This window comes from Centruroides vittatus, unplaced genomic scaffold (genome assembly GCF_030686945.1).
Source record: "Centruroides vittatus isolate TY-2023 unplaced genomic scaffold, ASM3068694v2 contig_602, whole genome shotgun sequence".
Taxonomy (NCBI): domain Eukaryota; kingdom Metazoa; phylum Arthropoda; class Arachnida; order Scorpiones; family Buthidae; genus Centruroides; species Centruroides vittatus.
Genome location: NW_027122368.1, coordinates 1,366,246 through 1,389,684, shown reverse-complemented (window position 1 = coordinate 1,389,684; position 23,439 = coordinate 1,366,246). Strand labels below are relative to the sequence as shown.

Genomic DNA, 23,439 nt, shown 5'->3' with positions numbered 1-23,439 from the left:
TTTATTTTCATCTCTAAGTCTTTCTTTTTCTTTCATTGGTCTTACCAGCCTTTTGGAACTAAAATATCACAAATCAATGTAAAATAAAGTAGAATTTCCAACTTACACTGCAAGTAAACTACTTATAACAAAACAATTAGACACCTTACACAAGCACATGCGAAGGGTAACTAACTGCACAACAAAACTAAAGACGACGCAATCAATCGCCAGAATCGTGCAAGATATATATGTATATGATATATATTTGATGAAAACTATAAAAAATTGATAATTTAAAAAATTTTTTTAATGAAATCTTTTTGTCGTAAGAGCAAATGGTCGTAACTCAAGAAGTGACTGTATAATTTTGGAAACATTAACAAATTTAATTTGATAACTCTATTAATATAAGATATTTTATTCAAAATTTTGCTGAATTAACAGTTTTAATGCAGTCTATAAGCAATATTCTTAAATTTTTATTATAATAGAGATTTATTCATTGTAATAACATAGGAAGGATTTTTCCACTAGACTATGTAAATGAATGATAGGTTCACCGTTTAGATATTTTCTGAAGAGAATTAATAAAAGAACATAAACATCAATATTTAAAAAGATTGTTTTAATTCATTCTGCATTCAATAAAACTCAGATTTAAAAAGTCTATTCTGTGGGAACTATTAACTTATGCCAAGTAACACCAAGTATTTTTGGGCAACCGAAGTCTATCATGAAGAAAAACTGTTGTTTCTTCTGATGACAATAGCTACATTTCGCTGTAGTTGTAACATTCACACAATTCTTAACGATCCTTTTAATCAAAATAGTTGTATTTAGACAAATATTAATTGTACAGACAGATTAATTAAGTACTATCTAAAAGGATTGAATACAATTAAATGCTTAACTTGATGTTTTCTAAACAGTTTTTCTTAAAAGATACCTTATTCCAAGCAGATAAAGATTAATTATTTTATATAAAACTAGCAGTCATTTATGACAGTAAGAGAGAATTTGTTGAATGCAATGAGAAAAGAAATCCCTAGATGAAAAGCTATCGGGTGAAAGTGGCGGTACATTAAATAATAATGAATTATCATTATGCTTTCCTCGGTAAATATTGCACAGCAGTTGCAGAAACCGAAAATGATTTTATTTCTCAATAAATATACCTATTTTTGTGTAAAAGACTTGATTTAATGGGATGTTGGATGTTCCTCTCCAGCTTTTTTTATTATATTTTGTTTCTAATGCCTTTAATTATTAATGTAAAATCTTGTGTCCAAATATCGTTAAAGTTAACAAGATTATTAAGTAATTTCTAAGTACTAAAATATTTCGTATTTTTCAGTATGAAGTATAACGCTTCATACATCTTTTAATAATAATTTAATTTATTTAAAATAAAATAAAATACTTTTATGATTTAGACAATCAGTTATATAAGAAATTAATGTATAAGATCAATTCAACATTATAAATATTTGAATAGTAATTATACAGAAGTAGCAGTTGAAGTTTTAGATTCTTTATCCTTACATAAAAAATGTTATTAGCTAAAATATATTCTTGATCACATCATTAATTAAATAATAATTCTTTAATGTTTGTTATACAGGGTCTAGTGTTGAATTAAATATTCAAAAATAACAAAAATCTTTAAAATTTTTAGCCGTTATCATCCAGTAATATGAGGATTACATTTAAAAACTGGAGGAAATTTTTAAAAGTTCTATTAAATACTTACGTCAATAATTAATTCCCAGCACAGACTTATTTTATGCTGTAGAATATATATATTGAAAATTCTTATGGAATTTACATTTGAAATATTAAATAGTACACGTGCTATCCTTTTAAAATGTTAATATCATTCTATATATGATTATAAAGGTTTAAAATATAAAAATTATACAAAATATTTTTAATAAAACCAAAAATTTAAAGTGTCTACAGTTTTTTTTTTTTGACTTTTTTGGATTTAAGATCTCTCAACATGTGAAGATTTGCAAAAACTTAGAGTGTCAAATTTGATACAATTTCAATTCTTTTTCTTGTTATGTATACATAACAGCCAGAAAAGTAACAAGAGTTTTTGAGTAGTAAAATATGTTCAAAGAAGGCAAAGAACACACCAAAGATGAACCATGCTTTAGTTTCCATCCACTTTGACTGATGAACAACACATTACTAGAGTCAGCAGTTTGGTGCTTGATGATTGTTGTTTTAACAATTAGGGGCATTATTGAACTTGCTCTAGTATTATTTGGTTCTTGTCAAGCAATTTTAAAAGATCACTTTGGCTGCGGCATGCCACTTCTTGAGTCGTCCCTAAAATATTGAATTTTTTCTAAAAATGAAATGTTTGAGTGACTGAAGAAATGCTTTCTTGATGTGAATCATTCTTAACCCTGCGTTAGGCGCGCGGGGTGCAGGTGCACCCCAAACGTTTTTAAACGCGTGTATTTTTTCATGTAATGAATGCTCAAAAATGATCCCCTCAGTACCTTCCTTCAAAGTACTGAAGATTGCACTGAAAATGTTAAAAATTCCAGGAAAAAAAAACTTTTTTCAAAAAAAACACAGCAAAATGCATGGGGTGCACCTGCACCCCGCGCGACTAACGGAGGAAGTTTTTTTAGCGCGACCATTGGAGGGGGTGGACTCGAGTTAGTGTACTGAAAAAACGGTCATTGCTTGATATCGAATCAGTCATAATACAAATGACGAATAAGACCATAGAAGGCGTGTAAATAAGATTTTTAAGACCAATAAACGGAAAAAAAGTGTCCCATAGACTTAGCATTGAAAGTTTGAAAAATGGCGTTTTTGGAAATATTTATTGCTAAATGGTTCTGAAAACATGTTTATTTGTCTGAATAACGCCAGAAAATTTCTCGTAACCAAATTAGAAGTAAAAAAAACGATTAAAACAAGCGATTTTATAGCGACTGTTTACATAAGTCAAAGTGGTAGTCTGCGGGGGCGTGGCATTTCGCGGGAATTTTACCGACAATTGTTTTTACTGGTGGATGTAATAACAGACAAAGAAAGTAACCAATTACAGTGTAAAAGAAGTTAACTATCGATGTTATCTGGCAATAATTCACCTTTTTATCTCTAGTCGCTGTAGAGTTTCAAGGGGTGTACTTTTGGAAATACTGAAATATTTTTGGCCCGGGGTTTGTGACAAAGCATTTAATGATTGGAACAGTTAAAAAACACATACGGGAATACGATTCAATGATTAGATAGCAACAGACTTGTTTACAGTTTGAAAAATAGACTTTTGAAGTTGACGATTTTTTTCCTGAAAAATTCGCGAAACGTAATACTTTTTCGTTTTCGTTATAAATAAATAAAACAGATATGATTTTAAGTAGTATTGTTGATTAATACATCAGAAACACAATCCCACTAACGTCAAAAACGAAAAAATCGCGAAAAAAATTTTGATTTTTTCAGTAACACCTTTAGGCGCGTGGGGTGCACGTACACCCCGCGCGCCCCGCCGTGTAACACTTCCCTGCGTGCCTGAACATTCGGTTAACAAGCATTGTTATAGGTGATGAAATGTGGATCTATTCTTTTGACAATGAAACAATTCAACAATAGAGTAAATGGCACTTGAAAGGTGAAATAAGACCAAAAAGACCAGATTAAAATCAGTTAAAAATCAAGGACATGTTGACTGTTTCCTTTGTGATGCACGACACTACAACAATCAAATTCCTTTCGACTGGCAAACTGTCAACAAAGAATACTATTTGAGCATTTTTCATTGTTTGCATGAAGCAATTTGTAGAAAACAACCTGATTTGCAAGGAGAAAACCCTTGGATTTTGCACCATGATAATGCGTGTACTCACAATGCTCTTGTTAATGAATTTTTAGTCAAAATTTTAACAAATATGGTTTTTCAAGGTCCATGTTCATTCAATATTGCACTGTGTGACTTTTTCCTGTTTTCTTGACTAAAACTTCCACTCGTGGTCACTGTTTTGAATTGATTGATGCGATAAGATAAAATTCGCTGCAAGTCTCAAAGGAGTTTTATGAAAACAACTTTAAAGCATGTTTTGAGGATTGGAAAAAACGGCATAAATGCATTACAGTGGGAGTGGATTGCTTTGAAGGCGACAAAATAAATTTTGATGAATAAAATCAAATCTTGCATTTTATTGAATTATTCTCGATACTTTCTGATTGCAAGGGTATAAGTATTTTACAAGCAGATTTATTGGTTACATAAAACATTGCATAGAAAAGAATATTTTTATTTTATGAAGGTTAATGTGACACAGTCACAAAATATTGAAGGACAAGTCGAAAGGCCCGATGCAGGCATCACGGCATACTAGATTACAAATAAAAATAATAATATACTGAATATTATACTGTAAAAATCTAAAATAATTTATATTGTTAATTTAAATAAATTTAAATAATAGCAGGGGTGTCCCTAGTGGCTGTTTTGGCATACCATGATAAAAAGAAAGAGACTGCCCATTTTTTCAGCTTTATATAGTAGATGATAATTTTGTTTCTTTTATCTTATAAAACCTTAACCTTCTAGGAGTTGTGTATGGGGTCTCACAGCCCAACAGCATCTATTTTAAATCTTGTTTGAGCTTCAGTTTGAAAAAATTGTACACCTATAAATACCCACTGTTGTCTGTCCGCCTTTCCTTAATCTCAAGAATGGAATTAGATAGATGAAAATTGAGACCAGATATGGAAAGCTTAGGGGCAGGAGGTCCTGATTAACTATATGTGCACTTACGTTTTGCACCAAAAGTCATGTTATTTCAATTAATAAATTTTCCTCTGAAAGGAGTTAGATAGATGACTGGCAAGACACTATTGCTGACAGGAAAAGTATGATGTACAGGGTCATGACACTACTAATTTGAGGTGGAGAGCATATATTTTAAATTAAAAATATGATTAAAAATTGCAACTCGGCATTGTGACGATGTGACAATAAATAATTGCTCTGCCAAGCCCTGCCCAGGTCAGTTCTTTTCTTTCGAGTGACTGTAAATTATTAAATAATTGGACATTGTATTTAAAATTTTGTAAACAATTTGAAAAAATTTTACTCTCCTAACTTTTCAACCTAGATTATATGCAGTTGAAACTTTTTCACTGCACAAATACTTTTTGAGATTAAAAAAATTGCTGGGTCTAAAATCAAAAAACCATCACTGTTTCCAGTAGAGTATTTCAATCATTTGACTAATATTTTTGACTCCCTTGAGAAGTCTTCAAGTATTTACTATTGCGAGTTGTACAAAATAAACCTACAAGTTAAATTCCTCTCTTTAATGTTATAAATATTTAAATGCTGATGCTATTGAGTGATTATACAGTAAATTTTATAATAATAATGAATGAAGAACTTACGGATGACTGAACAATTATTTTATTGTGACATTGTCACAGTGCCAGGCTGCAATTTTTAATCATATTTTTAAATTTATTTAATTTAAAATATACTCTCTCCACCTTCAAATTGTGCCTTGCTCCTGTACATTGTACTTTTCCTGTCGGAAGTCATGTCAGTCATTTATCTAACTGCTTTCGGGGGAAATTTTTGAATTGAGGTAACTTGACTTTTGGTTTTCATCAGAAGTTCACATATTGAGGCCGCCTGCCCCTAAGCTTTTCATATCTTGTCTCGTCTTTCATCTATCTAACTCTGTTCTCGAGATTAAGTAACGACAGAGGGACGACAGTGGGAACTTATAGATCTATAAATTTTTCAAATTGCAGTCCAATAAAACTCTGATATATTCTTTCTTTTTAAGGAAACGGTATATTTTTAATGCAGTTTTAAGTCCTTAGGTAACCGAGGATGGTTGTGATATATTTATATTGGTTATGGTTATGGTATATTTAACCAAAATGAAATATGTCTGGAAAGGAAGATCGAAATGGAAGTATGGGTAGTGTAACTGGCAACCCATCCTCGTGGTAAGCGGGAGTTGCGGGCTCAAGTCCTACTCCAGGCTTATTCTCTTCTGGAATATTTTAAATTTTATAATTATTAAATTTAATAAGAGATGCCTACTTCTACTATGAAATTATTTAGAATTAAATTTAAAATAATAGTGGTAAATAAGCCCAATTTAATCCAGTAGTCGTTTGGCATATTACTAAAATATCAGGCTTTGGGATGTTTATACTGTTTTTGCAAGTTCTTACAATTAACAAGAGTGAAATATGTAACTATGAACAGACAGCTGATCTTTGAAACTGATTATTTACAATGGTGAAACAGGAAAGTATCCATTCTTTGATGATGATCAGCTTGTTCCTCTTTGAGTATTTTAACCATACAAAAGAGTATTTTGTACTAATTTTGAGATTCTCTATGACAATAATTTAAACTATGCTGTTATCTTTTACATGAATTGGAGATATAAATTTGGGCTTATGAGAAGGAGAGGGGGATGCATGATGACTAGATTTTTCAGTATATGAATTTTGCTTACCTCTGTTTAATCTTTACTAATTTATTTTCAGCTTCAGTTAAATATTCATGATTTCTTCTTCCTTCAGATACATTTCAATTTTTCTAAATAAAATAATGTTATAAATCTTATAATCTTACTCAAAAATCAATAGGAATGTTGTTTGATATCATGCTTAATGTTATAGCATAATATTAGTTTAAAATAAATATTGAATAGAAAAACAAAATCATAAAAGAATGAAAATTGTAGCGCAGTAGTACAAATTAATACAATTAACGTTTCTTAAGTTGCATAATATTCAAATTGGCACAAATAAAATGAATGATGTGTGAATCAGAAACAAGCCAATAATGGATAAAATAAAGGAAATGAATACATTCTGTATTAAAAGAGCAGCTTGGTCATTATAGAATCAAGAGTATGGTTACTATATGTCTTTATTTATATGGATATCCTTATTTTTTGAGGGCAAAAACTACTGTTGTAAAGTACTATTTTTAGTATCTTAGGAAACCGACACTAACTGCGGCCAGTAAAATTTCCGTTAACCTAACGGGTACTTTACGCGGATTCGAGATTAGTTTGCCAGGCCTGGGCTTTTACGTGTGCACCGAAAAAATTTAGTAAGAATAATGACAAATATCAAGTCAAAGTAAAAGTTTCAAATATATTTAATTAGTAAATAAAATTTACTATGTACAATTGTCTATAATCAAAAACAAAATTTATTAACAAAAGTCAACAAGTCAACCCAACAATAAAACTCGGCTACTTAGCTTAACTTAATCTTAATTCCCCTTTGAAAATTCGACAAATCAAATACTTAGGAACTATGAACAAAATCTCTTACGAACTAAACGTCTATCCGTCACCTCACTATACTAGGAACCTATTTCCTCAGTCCTTTCATTATCGTCCTAATTGGTATAACGGTTCGGCAATTGTAGCGTAATTCGGAATGAATCTACTATACCAGCTGCACATGCCTAAAAACATGCTTAAGTCTTTCGTGTTTCTGGGCTCTGGAAAATTTTGTATGGCTCTTACTTTTTCTTCTTCCGTTTCTATTCCCTTGTTACTCACTTTAAAACCCAGGTAATGGACATCTGGGCGACAAAAATGGCTTTTAGATAACTTCACAGTTAACCCCGCGGCTGACAGTCTCTCGAAAACTTTAGTCAGATGTTCAATATGTTCTGAAAAGTTAGAAGAGTATATTATAATGTCATCTAAGTATATTTCACACTGTCAACACACATTTTTGTACATTCTTTGTTTTGTCTGCATTTTTATTGATTGGACATTTTTCTTTACTCTTGGAGTACCCCAAGTAAAAGTGGAAGATGCTTTTTTCTATTGGTAACAGTGTAACATTAACTTTAGAAGTTAACTGCAGATATCACTGATCAGGTAGTAGATTAGTGTTTGTTTGATATTACAGTTTTAGCATTAGTTCTAAGTTTGTTTTCTGTTTCAATTTTGGTTTTGGTTCTTATCTTCATTAGTAGCCAGCTTTGTTTTTTGATCATATGTGTAGGATTAGCTTCTGTCATATTTTTATGATGATCTACAATCTATCTAGATTCAATGAAACAACTGCTTGCTTAAATCAGCTTACTATGTAAATAGAAATAAAATTTTATTTATTATAATAGAGTATAACTCCGGTATAGTGGACGCCGTCAGGGTCGAGAAGTTTGTTCGCAATTTAGAAGTGTATATAAAATCTATATAGTGATTTGTCTGCTTTCTAGTTATCGAGTAGATGTAATTTTTCGAACATTCTTGCTTTTATTTATAAATGATTTATTAAAAATTACTTTAGCCACCGCAAAGCTGTTAAGATCATAAATTATTCAGTTTTCTCAAATTTATGATGTATTTTTCCACACTAAGTGGACTGCTGGATGGCTGAGCGATCAAGCGATCTGGGGGACCCGAGATTGAATCGAATGGGTCAAAAACTTCCCAGGAATTTTTCAGGGGTTGGTCTGTTCATATATGTTGGACTCTGTCAGTCTCCATTTAGCTGCTCCATTGTGAGCCTGGCTGAATCCGTAATGGGTTTGCTTAAAAAGTTCCTCTTAGTGCCTAAAGGAATGAGAGTTAAAAAAATATTTAGTGTTGAAAAATCTGCTTCGTAACACAATCTTTGAACTTTCAGTAAATAAATGCTGTTGTCTTAACCTTTAAACTGTTCCTTTTTCATTACTGCTGTACTATGGTTCTTGTTGAATGAATGAATAACTTTAGAAAAGTTTATGGTTTCCTGGTACCATAAGCTTAATTCCAACAATAAGACACAAGTTTAATAACATTAATATGTATGACAATAAATGGTGACTGACAACTTAATCAGATCTTCTCTAACAGATAAACAATATTGTTCGGCTTTTTACAATTTGCCCTCCCCCATTTGTATTTTAAGCCAGTCTTTATTCGACGCCTACAGTCAAAATTCTTCCTCTGAAAGAGTATTTGAATTGATTCTTTGTTTTAGTTTTAAAATATTTTGTACATAATTATATCTTTCAGAATATTGACGGCAGAGCTTTGTGCTTTTGTAAGGTAGGTTATGGACGATGGCTGCCATTATTTAGTGTGTACACTATTTAGAGGTGAATATAATAGACGTCTTATTTGAAGGGTCTGGGGAATGTAAAATCGTCCGTTAAGTAGAGGTGTCCGCTATTCAGGAGTGTCCGTTAATGGAGGTTTCACTGTATATAGAAAAAGTATTAATTAAGGAATCCTGGAAAAAATCAGTCATCGTTGTCATCGTCTAGCAAAGTTTAAGAATATGGTTTGAGGTTGTGTGCATATTGGGATTGGTTGGATGTTTATCATTTGGGGTTTCACAATTTGATAACCATATGCAAAGTATAGGCAGTAGCAGTAATGAAAAATATAATGCCGTTTTGATGAACGTGCAATTTTACAAGAGTTAATGAAGTCCAATTGTATTTGATATTATTTTAAAAAATATAAATAAGTTTTGAAATTTTATAATTTTTTTGTTTTAAAATGAAAATAAATAAATAATTCATATACAGTCAAGCCCTCATGTTTCAAACTTAATTTGTTCCTAAAAGTTGTTTGAAAACTGATTTGTTCTAAAACCAAAACAAATTTTCCCATAAGAAACAATGTAAAATGGATTACAGGTACTCCTCACTTTACGACCAAGTTCTGTTCCGATAACCACGTCGTTAAGCGAATTGGTCGATAAGTGAGGAGCCTGCGCCGGGAATATAGGATCGTTGTAAAATTATACAAATTATGCAACAAACTTCAAATTTATTCATAAAAAGACTATTATAGTACGCTATTAGCCTATTATAGTACGTGCAAGCCTATTATAGTATGCTTAGTGCGCATGTCACCATTTGCCACTGACCGACACTCAAGCCGAGAAAGGGGATTCCCCGAATTGCAGGTCGAAACTCGATTGGTCGTAAGTGCGAGTGGTCGTAAAGTGAGGAGTACCTGTAATATGTTTTCCCCAACTTTTTAAACAAAACCTTTTTTTACTTTTATAGTTGTTTTTCGCGCATAAAAATGCCTATAAAGGCAATATAATATTTTATCTATATCTATGTTTAATTAATTTTATTTTTAATTGTAGTTTTAGTTTCAGTTTCTACGTAAAAGTCACTTTTAATTATTATTTTATTAATTTTAGTTTTAATTAACTGGATACCTAGTATTAATAAATATTAAATATTAATAACATAATATTCAGAGGCCTAATATTATTATAATAAATTTTTGTTATTTAATTTCACTTAAGCATATTTAAACACATTCTTGAATACTGTTTATATTATACGAATGTCGATTAAGGTGGTTTTTATGGATTAATTTGATTAAATTCAACCGTGATGCATACTGAAAATGGAAATAGTATCTGCACGTGCATTGAAATGTAATTTAAATAGCAACGTAATCGATGATTCGTATCGTGACACGAGACAATCTCGGGCCACTAACTTCTGAATTGGTAGTCCTGTTGTTGATTGGTCGGGCCGTCGACTTTCTTTAACATAGGAAGTGTAGGAAGTTGACCATTGATGGTCTGATCTGTCAAGTAGCTTGGTCAGCATATGGGGTAAAAGTGAGTTTGGAATTTTGTTTGAAAGCAAAATTGTTCAAAAAGAGAGGGATATGAAGCCCGAGGTTTCACAGTATTATAAGAATTTAACATATAAAACATCTGTGTAAATTTAATTATTTAAAAAAAACAATTTTTTTTTCTGGAGTTCACATCTTTATTACTTTCCTGGCTCTGTTGTATAGAACAGAGGAAAAGTATGGCAATTGGACAAAAAGTGAACCCCAAGATTTTATGTTTTTGGATTTGGGACATTGAAACGTCGAGAAATGCAAAAAAATTTGTGGGTTTTTTCTGTACTTATGGATATTAGTGTGCATGTGTGGGGGGCATAATTTTGTTCACCCTCTTTGAAACTTAATAACTCCTGTGCTTCTTGTCAAACATTTATGAAATTTTGCAGGGATGTTTGTTTATTAGGGGATTGATGCTATTGAAGTTTGGTGGTTAAAGGTCCACGGGGTGGGAGATAAAGAGGATCATATGTCATCGTGAATAGGGTCAGACTTAATAATGATTTTCCTCGTTATTAGCATCTACAATATTTTATAAAACCCTTCCCTATCCTCAAAATTAAGCTTTTTGCCATTTTATAATAGTTAAAAATATAAAAAGTTTTTAATAATAAAATATCATAACAGATGCTGCTTGGAAAGTTAAGCAACTCATTGCTGGAGTTTTTTTTTTTTTTTTTTTTTTTTGTTGCTTTCATTCTTAAAATCCACTTTCAAAGACATTAACAGTCAGAATAAAAAACACTCATATAAATAAAATAGAAGTTTTATTTAGGTAGAATTTGAGAAAAATTAGTTTTGTTTATGTTTGAGGTTCCAAAGTAACTATTCTTTTTTTCAAAACCAATCTTTTAAAAAAACTTCAAGGGTTAATACAGAAGACAACCGTCGTTTTTTAGCTATAACCGCATTTTATCAGAGTCAAAACTATTAAGGATTACAACGGTTAGCCTTTACTACATTACAATTCATTTCGGGTGCAAAATTTGTTTCTCTTGCACCCCTCTTCAGGTAATACATATCTACAATGGGGAAACATACAGAAGTTACAAAAATTATTACAAATTACAGCATTCAAATGATTTATATTATAAAAAACTAACTTCTTTTGCTAAAACATACAGCTCTCTACTATGTCGATGTCCTATCCTCGAGGCATCGTTCGAACAGCCTTTTGTCTGTTTACGTGCTATTTTGCCCTTGCCATTTCTGCCCATATGTCATCCATCTCCATCCCATTATTTAAGTTAATGGTGTCGTGTGCACTTACAATTGCGAAATGTTCCTTGAACCTTCGTAAAAACTTATCTTTTTCTTTGTGGATTATTTTTATATTAATATTATTGATCACACATCTGTATTTGCTACAATGATCTATTATTTTTGAGTTTATTTTTTAGTTTGGCTGCTAGTACAACTCCATATTTTTTTAAAACATTTCAATATTTTTCGTATGTACCGTTTAATATAAGGGAATGACATATATATATTATCGTCTTTTTTATTTTTAACATTAAATCTGTTTTTTATAAATTCCGTTATCCAGTAGATTATTAAAAAAATGGATAACAGAATTTATAGAAAAGAAAATGATTTTCTTCGTAAAATATTTCTAAAATCATTAACTATGAAATACTAAACAATAGCTGACCTGATTTTATTATGTTTATTTTATAAACCACAGATAAGTTAACATGAATTACTTAGTTGTAAGTAGAGTAGATTGCATAACTGCTTCAAGAACTACACTTGACTTGTTTACCAAATAAGTTGACACTTAGAGTAATTATGTTCTCAAATAATTATATATAATCATAATAAAATTTTATTATTAACAATATAAATGTTACAATAAGTGTGTAAATACAATATTTTATATTATTAAAATAGATGTTTTTTAATTCAAATTAATTCTTTCATACACACATATCTACATACCTAAACACACACAATTTATTTACTGAAAATATATAATTATATGTTATACTTTAGATTCAAAAACATTTTAAGCTTTTGTAAGGTATGTATTTTAAATTAATTTGTCATATATTAAACATAAAGTTACAATAAATGTAAGTATAGGGAAGTCGTAGAAATACTAAGAACAACTACTTCAAAGAATCCTTACAATAATAATAAATACAAAAGAATGAGAAAAGTTTCTTTATACAGAAACAATTAAAATTAAAGAAGCTGTATGTAAATTATTTACTAGTAGACTACTTACAAATTTATATATTTAAATCTATTTTTTATCTTTTTAAATTAAAAATATATTCAATAGAAACTCAAATGTTTTTCAAGGAACGGGTGAAAAGACATGCTAAACTATGGAATATGTACAACCCAAATATCCTTAAAAAACATACCAGAATGTACAAATACATGTATGTATATATATATATATATATATATATATTCAGAATGGTAAGGTGAAACAAAACAGATATTACCAATATAAGCACTTTCATTAAAGCCTTTATTTCTTATAATATAATGTACAATGATGGTACATGTAGAATTTTGCACGAAGATAACGAACTGTTATGCTGTATTTGGAAGATAATTAATGATATTTGTTTGTTTCCTGCTGAGAATTTGCTGTATCTGGACTGCAGTCTTTATCTGCACTGCAGAGAATCTATACTGACTGTTGAAGAAACTGATGTGATATCATTTTATTCTGCTTGCTATGTTAATATACATGTCCAGGAGGTTGCCAAGGTGACAAAACTATAAACTCTTGCCATTACAAGACGACGAAACAGTCTCGATAATCATTGAACTTTCGTAACTCGACCGACCGTGCAAACAATAAATATAGTAAATTTCTTTTTTGAAAAACATTATTTCAGATGAAAATTCATTTTGTTTTGCTAGTAAAACATGATTCATTCTTGTAGCATGAAGATGCACTTGAGAAATCATAAAAGCAGTTATTTTTCATCCCTATTTTAAATATTATTTTGGATTTTTTTCTAATAAGAAAATAAATTTTTTTGATATGCAAGATTATGTTTGTTTATATATTATATTTTTGTTTCTTACAGGCAGCTGATTTAACAAAACCTGTTGATAAACGTGTTTATAAGGGTACTTATCCGACGTGTCATGATTTCAATCAAGTAACTGTTTCGGCTGAATGCGTATCTCTTCTTGTGGGTTTTTCTGCAGGACAGATTCAATTAATTGATCCCATTAAGAAGGAGCTTAGTAAATTATATAATGAAGAGGTAAGTCAAATTAAATTTTTAAGTTGAACTTTTGTTGTAATTTACTTAGGATTATCTGGTTCTTACGTAAGTGTGTTTTTGTATTGAATCCCGACGTGTAAAGAAGATTGATTACTTAGGATTAATTTGAATTCTGAAATTCTGCAATAAATGTCATTTTGCTAATAATTTCTCTGAATATTTGAATACATATTTTGTATTAGAACAAACAAATCATCACTTTTATGTTTTTTTAATGTTTACTTTTAATTACCTTATACATTTGAAATCATTCTGAATTATGGTAATAAAACACTCTCTACCACAATATTGGTGTAATTTAGTAATAAATACACATAAACACCAAAAACCCAGCAAATAATGTATACATTTAAACAAAAACAATGTTTTTTTCCATTTTAAATATTCATCTTTAGGTTAGAAGATATGCATATGGAAAGAAATATGTATTATAAAAATAGAACACCACTACAAATTTAAAAATTGAAAATGCACACATCCACAGTGACAATACCATTTTGTGAAATCTGGAAGTTAAGAACCTAAATTTCTAAAATATTTCACTCCTGTTATACAACGGCTTAATCAACAACATTCCATACCCGGGAAATTGTTGACCCTTGACTGGCAACGATCGTCCCCTAACTGTCAACGAGCCATTATTCCCTCGCAGCAGGTAGATCAACTTACACGATAATTTACAGTTAGCATCCGAACTCGCCGTTTGTTTTGAATCCCGGGAACACTTATGGCCCTAATCGTAATCCACTGTCGATCACGTGACCGATTTTCTCTTCAAGAATCTATAAAAGACGCTTCCTTCCCCCCTAAGGGGCTCTTCGATCGTCTCTCTACTACAAAGTGCACTACATCGTTGGCCGAAACCGAAAGCTTCTAAGTTTTTAAGTGCCATTGTCCAGTCTACGAGTTAATAAGGTTCTACGTGCCACCGTCTAATTAACTGACTCTCCGTCATCCCGAAGATTGTCATCACTTCTGAGTGAATATTTACCTACCGGGACATTCACCAGACTCCGTCTATTACGGAATTTATAGAGGTATGAACGAGTATTTGTAAACTCTCTCTCTCTCGCTCCCTTTTTTTTGTATATGAGGGTAGAAGTGTAGTTTTGTATTTTCGATTTTAATAAATCTTGTTTTGTTATAAAATGGTGTCTTTCTTGACTGTCGGCTTTGCCTTATCGTCGACCCCATCCTTCTTCCTCCTCCACTTGCGTAACGCGCCGTCAACGTAACAACCATCCTTGACAAGTGAGTCGCCGGAAAGGGAGTACGACTTCCTCTTACCTCCCTGGGATCTCACAGTTTCATAACAGTTTCAATTTTTAAATTTGTAGTGGTGTTCTATTTTCATAATACATATTTCTTTCCATCTGCATATCTTCTAACCTGAAGATAACCATTTAAAATAGAATAAAATGTTTTTCTGTTTAAATATATATGTTAATATATATTTAAACAGAATAATAATAAACAATAACAATAATAAAATATTGTGAGAAAAGTTTTATAATTTGAAAAATCATTAATGTTTTTATATACCATATTTACTCGCATATGAGGCAAAGTTTTTATCCATTTTTCACTGCTTCAAAAACCTAGGTCATGCTATACACGCAAGTGAAGGCTTCTTTTTGTATTTGTATAATTTTTGTGAATGTATTTGTATTTTTTTTATCAGATTCTCACCTTCTGGTGTTTAAAAACAAAAGTATTTTATCTGGGTCATTTGAATCGTTCTTGTGTATTGTCAGGAGTAAAGACGAATAGCAATAGGAAAAGCAAACTTTTGAATTGAAATCCAAAATTACACCAGAGCCCGATATAAGTTTTAATTCATTCCCACGTGAAAACAGATGATTATTTAGAAATCAGAATTGGAAGAAACTTGTAAGCGTAATCGACAAAGAGTGAATTCGACTGTTAAGAATTGGCAAAAAAAGGTTCCTATTATCCAGCTTTACGTGAACAAATTATGTTGTCAATTTTACAGATTTTTGCAGGACAATGTGTGCATTTATGTGCATTTGATAGTTTACTTGTGATTAATCGAAATAAAATTAGAATTGTATTAATAAATCTAATTTTCTTTATTTTGATCTTTAAAGTCATACCTCGTCCTATATGCGAGATCGTCTTATAAGCAAGTAAATATGGTAAATTTATTTCTCTTTTGAAATTATGCTTACTGTATTTAAATTAATATTATTCTCTTAAGAAAAATACTCTAGGTTCCTAGGATATAAATCTAAAATTCTACTTTGATTTAATTTAGAAGATTCACGTTGTGAATATGATAGCAAATATGTGAGATTAGACTTAAAAGACGTCAGAAATTCTGTTCCTAACGTCTTTTATATTAAATCTCGTATATCTACTGAGTAATTGGAATGCAGTTTTAAAAAGTAAAACATTTGTCAAAATTTTATTATTGCAGAAATTCAGAAAGTAATTAAGTAATACAAATCAATTTGTCCATAAACTGACTTAAAGATACAAAAGTAATTCACAAAAACCTTAAATCAGCAACATTTTTATTTTTCTCTTCAAACACAAATGTTTTTGATCATCTTCAATGGTTTTAATTCAGGCATTTTTCTTTTTATATAAGAATTTGAAGCGTAATGGAGTATTTGATAAAACATAATTCCAAATGCAGTTCAAATTATAGAACATTATGCGAAGCATTTTAAGTTTAAAAAATTATGAAATCAAATAAATTACTTGTGTTTTTTGAAGTATTATTAATACAAATAACCAGATTAAATAAAATACATACAAAAATGCTAGATAATATCAAGAAATCAGTTCACTATAATATAGGTATGTGATCTATTCCCCTATGTTCTACCAGCATATACTGAGCCGATACATTTCTACTCGAGATACATTGATGTTCTGATCTAATGGCAGAAGAAACCAATTTCTAAGAATTCTTACAACACATCCCTTTGGACTTACCCAGCACTTAGAACAAGAGGACAATGGTGAAACACATTCCTTGGATGTTTTAATTATTTTCAAGGGTAGCCAAACCAATACTAATGTATTATAAATCTGAGTTGTTGGCTACTCTTTGTTCCTAGGACTTTGCATGCACTCTTTCACCACTTCAAAATAGCAATGTTTGAGGCACTAATCAAATTAGCCTACACTGACTGCTTGAACATGGTAGACTGACAAAATGAATTGGATCATATAATAAGCATAGTGGAAGAGCATGGTTACTAAGATTGTGGAAACATTAATCAACAAACATAACAATTGCTTCAATAAAGAAGAACATGAGCAAACCACTAATGATTTTAGGGTCATATGCTGTAATTGGCATTTATGGATCTTCCATTGAGAAATTGCATTGTCATAAAAAGGAAATTATACTTTAGAAGAAACTCAACCATTTATAGACTATTAAGAAATGATAGACAATGGTAGACCCAATATATGTATAGGATACCAGTTATGGATCACAGAAGCAGCCATCAGCTGAAGTACATGGGTGCCACTTCATGTTTCAAGGGGAACAGAATTAAAATGCATGAACACACAATTAGTAAAAGCACAGTACAAGCAGCCATTGGATCCACAAGTAGAGGTAAATATGAAAGGAATAAAAGTCTGAGCACAATAAATGCACCCTAAAGAAACTGGAGGAGCTTGAGATATTTAAACTGATTCTTAGAGGAAAATATGTAAAGTACAAGGACTCTAAGAGTATCTTGCTAGCATGAAGATTATGGTATGAAATTCTTTGCAACATAAGAGAATCACATACCGTATATTATAGTGAATTGATATCTCGGTATTAGCTAGCATTTTTTAATGTATTTTATTTAATCTGATTATTTGTAATAATAATAATACAGTCGAGTCCGCATAAGTCGACACCCGGATAACTCGACACCATCGGTTAAGTAGTCAATTTTCTGTGGTCCTGGCCGACGTACATAGGCATTAATGTTAAAAAACTCCGGTTTACTTGACACCGTTTAACTCGTCACCACTGGATAAGTCGACATACTTTTGCTGTCCCACACTCCGATAAGTTGTCACCCCCTTCCTGAAAAAATGAATTCACTCCACACGTGTGGTGCAAACTTTTTTTTTTCAGGATTTCAGTCAATTTATTTATTAATATATAATTAATATATTTAATAATATCTTATATATAAAATTCTTGTGTCACAATGTTAGTTACCGTACTCCTCCGAAACGGCTTTACCGATTTTTACCAAATTTTATATGCACATTCAGTAGGTCTGAGAATCGGCTACTATCTATTTTTCATACCCCTACTTCATTTCCTCCCTTTCAAAAATATATTTATATATGGATTAAGGCTTTTATGTCCAACAGATGGCGCTAACTTCCGACGACCTAAGTTTGCTTTTCTGTGAGAATGGATGAAGCAGATCATTTTCTATCTATCTATATAAATAAAATATAACGTTCGTTTGTTCCTACCGATTCCTTTGAAATTTCGACACAACGTTGCATTCGAATACGCACGTGTTTTTATATAATATACATGTCGAAATTCCCCCCATTGGGGGGAGATGGACAGGATTAAGGCTTACTGTGAAGAACTCGGCTTCTATTATACTATTTTAGATGCGTTTTAATAGGGTACGTCAAAAGAATGTACACTAAGAAGGGATTTTTTTTAAATTCCCCCCACGGGGGAAGTGTTATACATTTATAATAGATACATTTTGAGCCACAACAACGCGTGGATGGGTCAGCTAGAAATTACCTAGAAATAATTTATATGGCAAAACAACGTTTGCCGGGTCAGCTAGTAATAATATATTAATAAAAATGCTTTAACATTTTATGTATTTTTATGTATAAAACATTAACAGATAAACAAAAAGAAAATATACAATCTACATCAACGTCACACCAGAATCCGATTTTGCATTTTCTCACACCAGAGGCATTAAGAATCCTTAGACGTTACTTGCCAACAATTGACAATTGCAAAGATGATTTTTTCGAGGCGTTCGTGATCGTTGAAAAAGAAAGTCTGGACAGTTAAGTGCTCGAAACAAACAACACTAAATGACTTTTTCAGTTTTTCATCTACAGAGTAATTGTAAATGGAGAACACAATGTATTGTAAGCCTATACTACTGTATAACGCACTACTGCATTTTATTAATTGTAGTTTTGTGGTTTTTTTTCCAACTTCGCTTTAGTCGTCACGTTGGATAACTCGACACATTTTCACTTCACCTTGGGGTGTCGACTTATGCGGAGTCGACTGTAATTCAAAAACATAAATAATTCGGCTTGGTAATTTTTTTAAACTTTAAAAGCTTCACATGGTATTTTATAATTTGAATTGCATTTGGGAATTTTATGTTTCATTGAGTATTCTGTTACAGTTGAAATTCTTATTTAAAAAAAACCAAAGAAGACCATTGAAAATGACTAAAAACATTTTGTGTTTGAAGAGAAAAATAAAATAGTTGTTGATTTAAAAAGTTTCTTATGAAAGATTTTCATAATACAAATTAATATTTTAGGTTTTTAATAATCTCTATTAGTTATTAAATAAAAAAAACTAGTTTGCTTAAAAATTTTCTTAAAAAGAAATATTTTAAAATAGTTTTATACATTAATATTATTTATAAGAATTAGAGTAAAATTAAATAAGGTTATTAAAAACATTTTACATGTAATATGATATGAAAAGAATTTAAGAAATGATTTGTCTTCTATTAATAAGCAGTTATAAGAATTAGAAGTGGCACTTACTGAGAATAGTCTCTCATAATCAAACCATATCCATTATTTTAAATTAATCCATAAGATTTATTACTTTAACGTGACTGTAGTGTAAATAACGATGCGATAATCAAAAAGTCGAACACTTAATCTTTAATGAGTTTGGAATTTTATTTTGTTTTAAATCTTACAATAAACTGTAATTTTGAACAGAGAAGAAGACTTATTAAATGCAATGAGTAAATTTAATTTTTCTTATTTGTAATGAATAAATTTATGAATAATTTTTCATATAAATGCAATGAATAATTTGAATTTTATTTTTATATTTTAATGTTTTATTATGAGGATAGAATGCCAAAAACTTATACAAAAATTATCTTACACGTACGTTTAACATTCTTTAATTTCAAATAAAACTTTATTAAACAAATAATAGCATCCATAGATCATATTCTTCACTTTTTTCTATAATATTAATCACATCTTGTCTTATAAATTGCCTATTTTCAATAAATCTTACATTTATTATCTCAGAAAAGAATGAAAAAATGATTTATGTTAGGTTGGAGAAAGAATAGTGTGCAATTGTCATGCAGAAATATAATTACCAATATATAAAAATACTCTTTAATATATGAAATATGATTCCAAATAATAATTCAAAATTTACAACCGAATATCTTACTTGGCTCTTTAAGTAATAAATCATCCAACACCTGTTGCTGATTATAATAATTTACTTCATTAGTAATCAGCCGATAAAATTTCTTAAAATTTATATCAAGAGTCTTACCTATAATCTTAATATATAAATGTATTAAGTTTTTTCTTCCAGTCATTTCTAAACTATTTGAATTTAATTGAAAATTAATTCTAATTAAATTTTCTACAGGATTTCAACATATGTTCTACTAGCATCTCTTTCTTGACTCTATGATTACATTATTTTAACAAAATAACTATCAGAACAATAATTTCTAACATTTAGGGTGCGACTATGCAGACGCAAATTTACAGCGAGTGAGAGGTTGCGAGCGATTTAGTTTTCGCAAAGGAAAACCGCGCACGAGCGAGAAGCAAGAAATAACGCTGGCGAGAGTGAATTTCCGGTTCTCGCACATATCTGACGGGTTTTGATATTTATCGCGTCTCACCTCTTCTCGCCACATATTCTCGCTCGCTTGGAAAAGTCGCTCGCTCACATCTGCATAGTCGCACCTTTAGTCGTTAGAAAAGCATTTGTAACAAATATTGGGTCTTGCATTCTTTTCACGTACCTTCAATTCCTCAAGGAAAATTTATCAGAATATTATGGGGTATCTTTTTACAATATTTGGATGGTGTTCTTCTGAATCATCTTCTTGTTGTTTAGTGATAAACATAAATTTTGCTGAAGAGAATTAGTAGGCATCAAGGAACACATCAGTAATTGACTATGCCAACTTTATTATGCAGGAAAATGCTTCTGCTCCTCTTCAGTTCTTTATTACAGATCTTGTCTTTTCCTGACAAAAAAGAGAAAATATTTTCTAACATTTTTCTTTGTGCTAAAAACCATATGCAGGAAAATACAGTATTCATATAATAGATAGTCCATCGATATAAATATCCTTACTATGGAAAATTGTTTCCAACAGCTAAAAAATATATAGTTTTATGTCTTAAAAATATTCTAAATGTATAAATACCAAACACCCATTACCAGCAACAATTTTATTACGAGTAATTACTTTCAGTCGGCCTAATTTAGACCATCTTTATATTCTCTTTCAAATACATCATGGAATTGATATTTGAAAGTGTTCCAACGTATAAGGAACATAATTTAAGGTATGAAAATGAGTTAAATAATAAAGAATAACATTTTTTAAACATATTTAAAACACGGCATGAAGAGAAGAAAATAAAAATCGCTGCTAAAATAAGTGTGAACACTGTAAACCGAAGTGTATTTTAACATTTAACACAAAATAAAGTTAAATGTCTAGTTCTGAACAGGGCCGTAGAGATGGAGTCTGATGCAAATTCTTTGCTAGCAGAATCAGAGTTAGTAAAAATGGACAGATTCTTGCTCTGACTCCCATTTTTTTATTTTGTACTTTATATACAGCCCCTAATAGGAGTGTCAATTTTGTATCTCGCATTATAGGAACCACCTTTAATGCAAGGTTTTATTTTATGATGATTCCCTTTTCATGATTTTTCTTTGCAGATTACTAATTACTGTTGATTTTCTTTTCAGGAAGTTATATTCAAATATATTCTGTGTTGTTAGCTAATTCTTTTTATTGTCAAATAATCCATACAAAATGGCTAAGAAAACTCAGGTTAAATTTATTGTTTTGAATACTTTATTATAATTACAGATGGAAAGCATTTTGTGTTAATGTGTGGTTGAAGTTCAAGATGATAGTGGTGAAAATGAAAAACTTTGTGAAAAAGGATAAGTCCTTACAGTTTTGATAGCAATTCTATGCGATTCACTTTAAAAAATACTTAAAAAGTACCTTGATGATTCATTTAATAATGATGAAATGCCATTCCGGGTTAATGTATCAAAGTATAGTGTATTTTAAATTATTATTTAGAGGCAGGAGTTGGATTCTAAAATTCTATGAGTCAGAATTAGGAACCTTGCCTACTGATTTCACAGCCCTGATTGTGATGGGGAAAAATGTCTTTTTCCTTAAATCCTGATAAAAATTGGAAAAATTTAGTCCTAAATTCATTGTCATGGCCACACAAAACTTTTTGCAATAGTCTGTTCCTTAAACTTTTCTAACCAACCATTTGAAGCAACATGTCCTTCAACATGAAAGTCAGTTGCAAACATTTTTGCCATTTCTTGAAGCATTGAAACAGATACAGGGTGTCGAATGAGTCACTAACAACTTTGAGGATAACTTTTTAACTATTCATACGAAGGTGCTAATATCTTGCACCCACCATCTTGTAAACAAAGATTTAGTGTTGACAATCCAATTTTTATAAAAATTTAAAAATGAGCAAATATTCACTATATGAATGCATTTTTTTTTTTTTTTTTATTAAACATTGGTACAAATGTGATGAAAACCCCACTGTGCTTCTGCAGATGTGGTTGACAACTTTCAAAAACAAGCCAAAGCCAACAAGAGGTGCAGTTACCAATTTAATCAAAAAATTTGAGAGAACAGGCAATGTAAAGGATGATGATGAGGCCAGGCAGACAGACCACGATCATCTAGGTCAGAGGGGAATATCAAAGTCATAGTTGATGAAGGTTCAAACATCAGTGTCTGAAAATTGGACCAAAGGTTAGGAACAAGCCATGAAACAGCCTGAACAATTGTCAAAAAAAAACCTTGGCCTCTTATAGAAGATTCAGACCATTCAACTACTGAGTAAAGAAGCAATTGAGGGGAGATTGGCTTTTGCTAATGAAATCATAGACAGAATTGACAATGGCAGAATCAACTTGATAAATGTATGTTTTTCTGATAAGGATCATTTTCATTTTGAGGGATATGTCAACAGACAAACATACAGATTTTAGGGAAGCCAAAAGCCCAAGTTTATAAAGACTCTTTTCCCTAAGAGACTCGCTGTTTGGGCTCTTTGTGAGGATTTTGTTATCAAACCTCTTTTCATGATCACAACAGGCAACAGTGAAGTCTGCAAGGGCATTTTGACTGACCACTTCCTTCCCAGGGCCTACAACGAGGATAGTGTCAACAAAATGTGGTTCGTGCAAGATGGAACTCATCAAACTGAAGATGTCTTCAACACCTTACAATCACATTTTGGGTCAAGGGTGATTGCTAAAGGGTTTCCAGAGAGCAGCAGAGGAGGAATTTCATGGCTACCTTAAATCCCGGATTTCA

At 30.8% G+C, this 23,439-nt stretch overlaps 1 protein-coding gene across 4 annotated transcripts in view; it reads left to right on the top strand.

Moving 5' to 3' along the window:
* Positions 1–23,439, top strand: part of LOC136979305 (WD repeat-containing protein 20) — a 71,922-nt gene that overhangs the window by 12,876 nt on the left and 35,607 nt on the right. For all 4 annotated transcript variants that reach the window (XR_010881369.1, XR_010881370.1, XM_067275249.1 and 1 more), the window contains exon 2: positions 13,640–13,822. Coding sequence is in view for 2 of the 4 variants with exons in the window: in XM_067275249.1 (XP_067131350.1) it covers positions 13,640–13,822 (183 nt within the window). In the remaining 2 variants the exon portion in view is untranslated. The remainder of the gene's footprint in view (positions 1–13,639; positions 13,823–23,439) is intronic.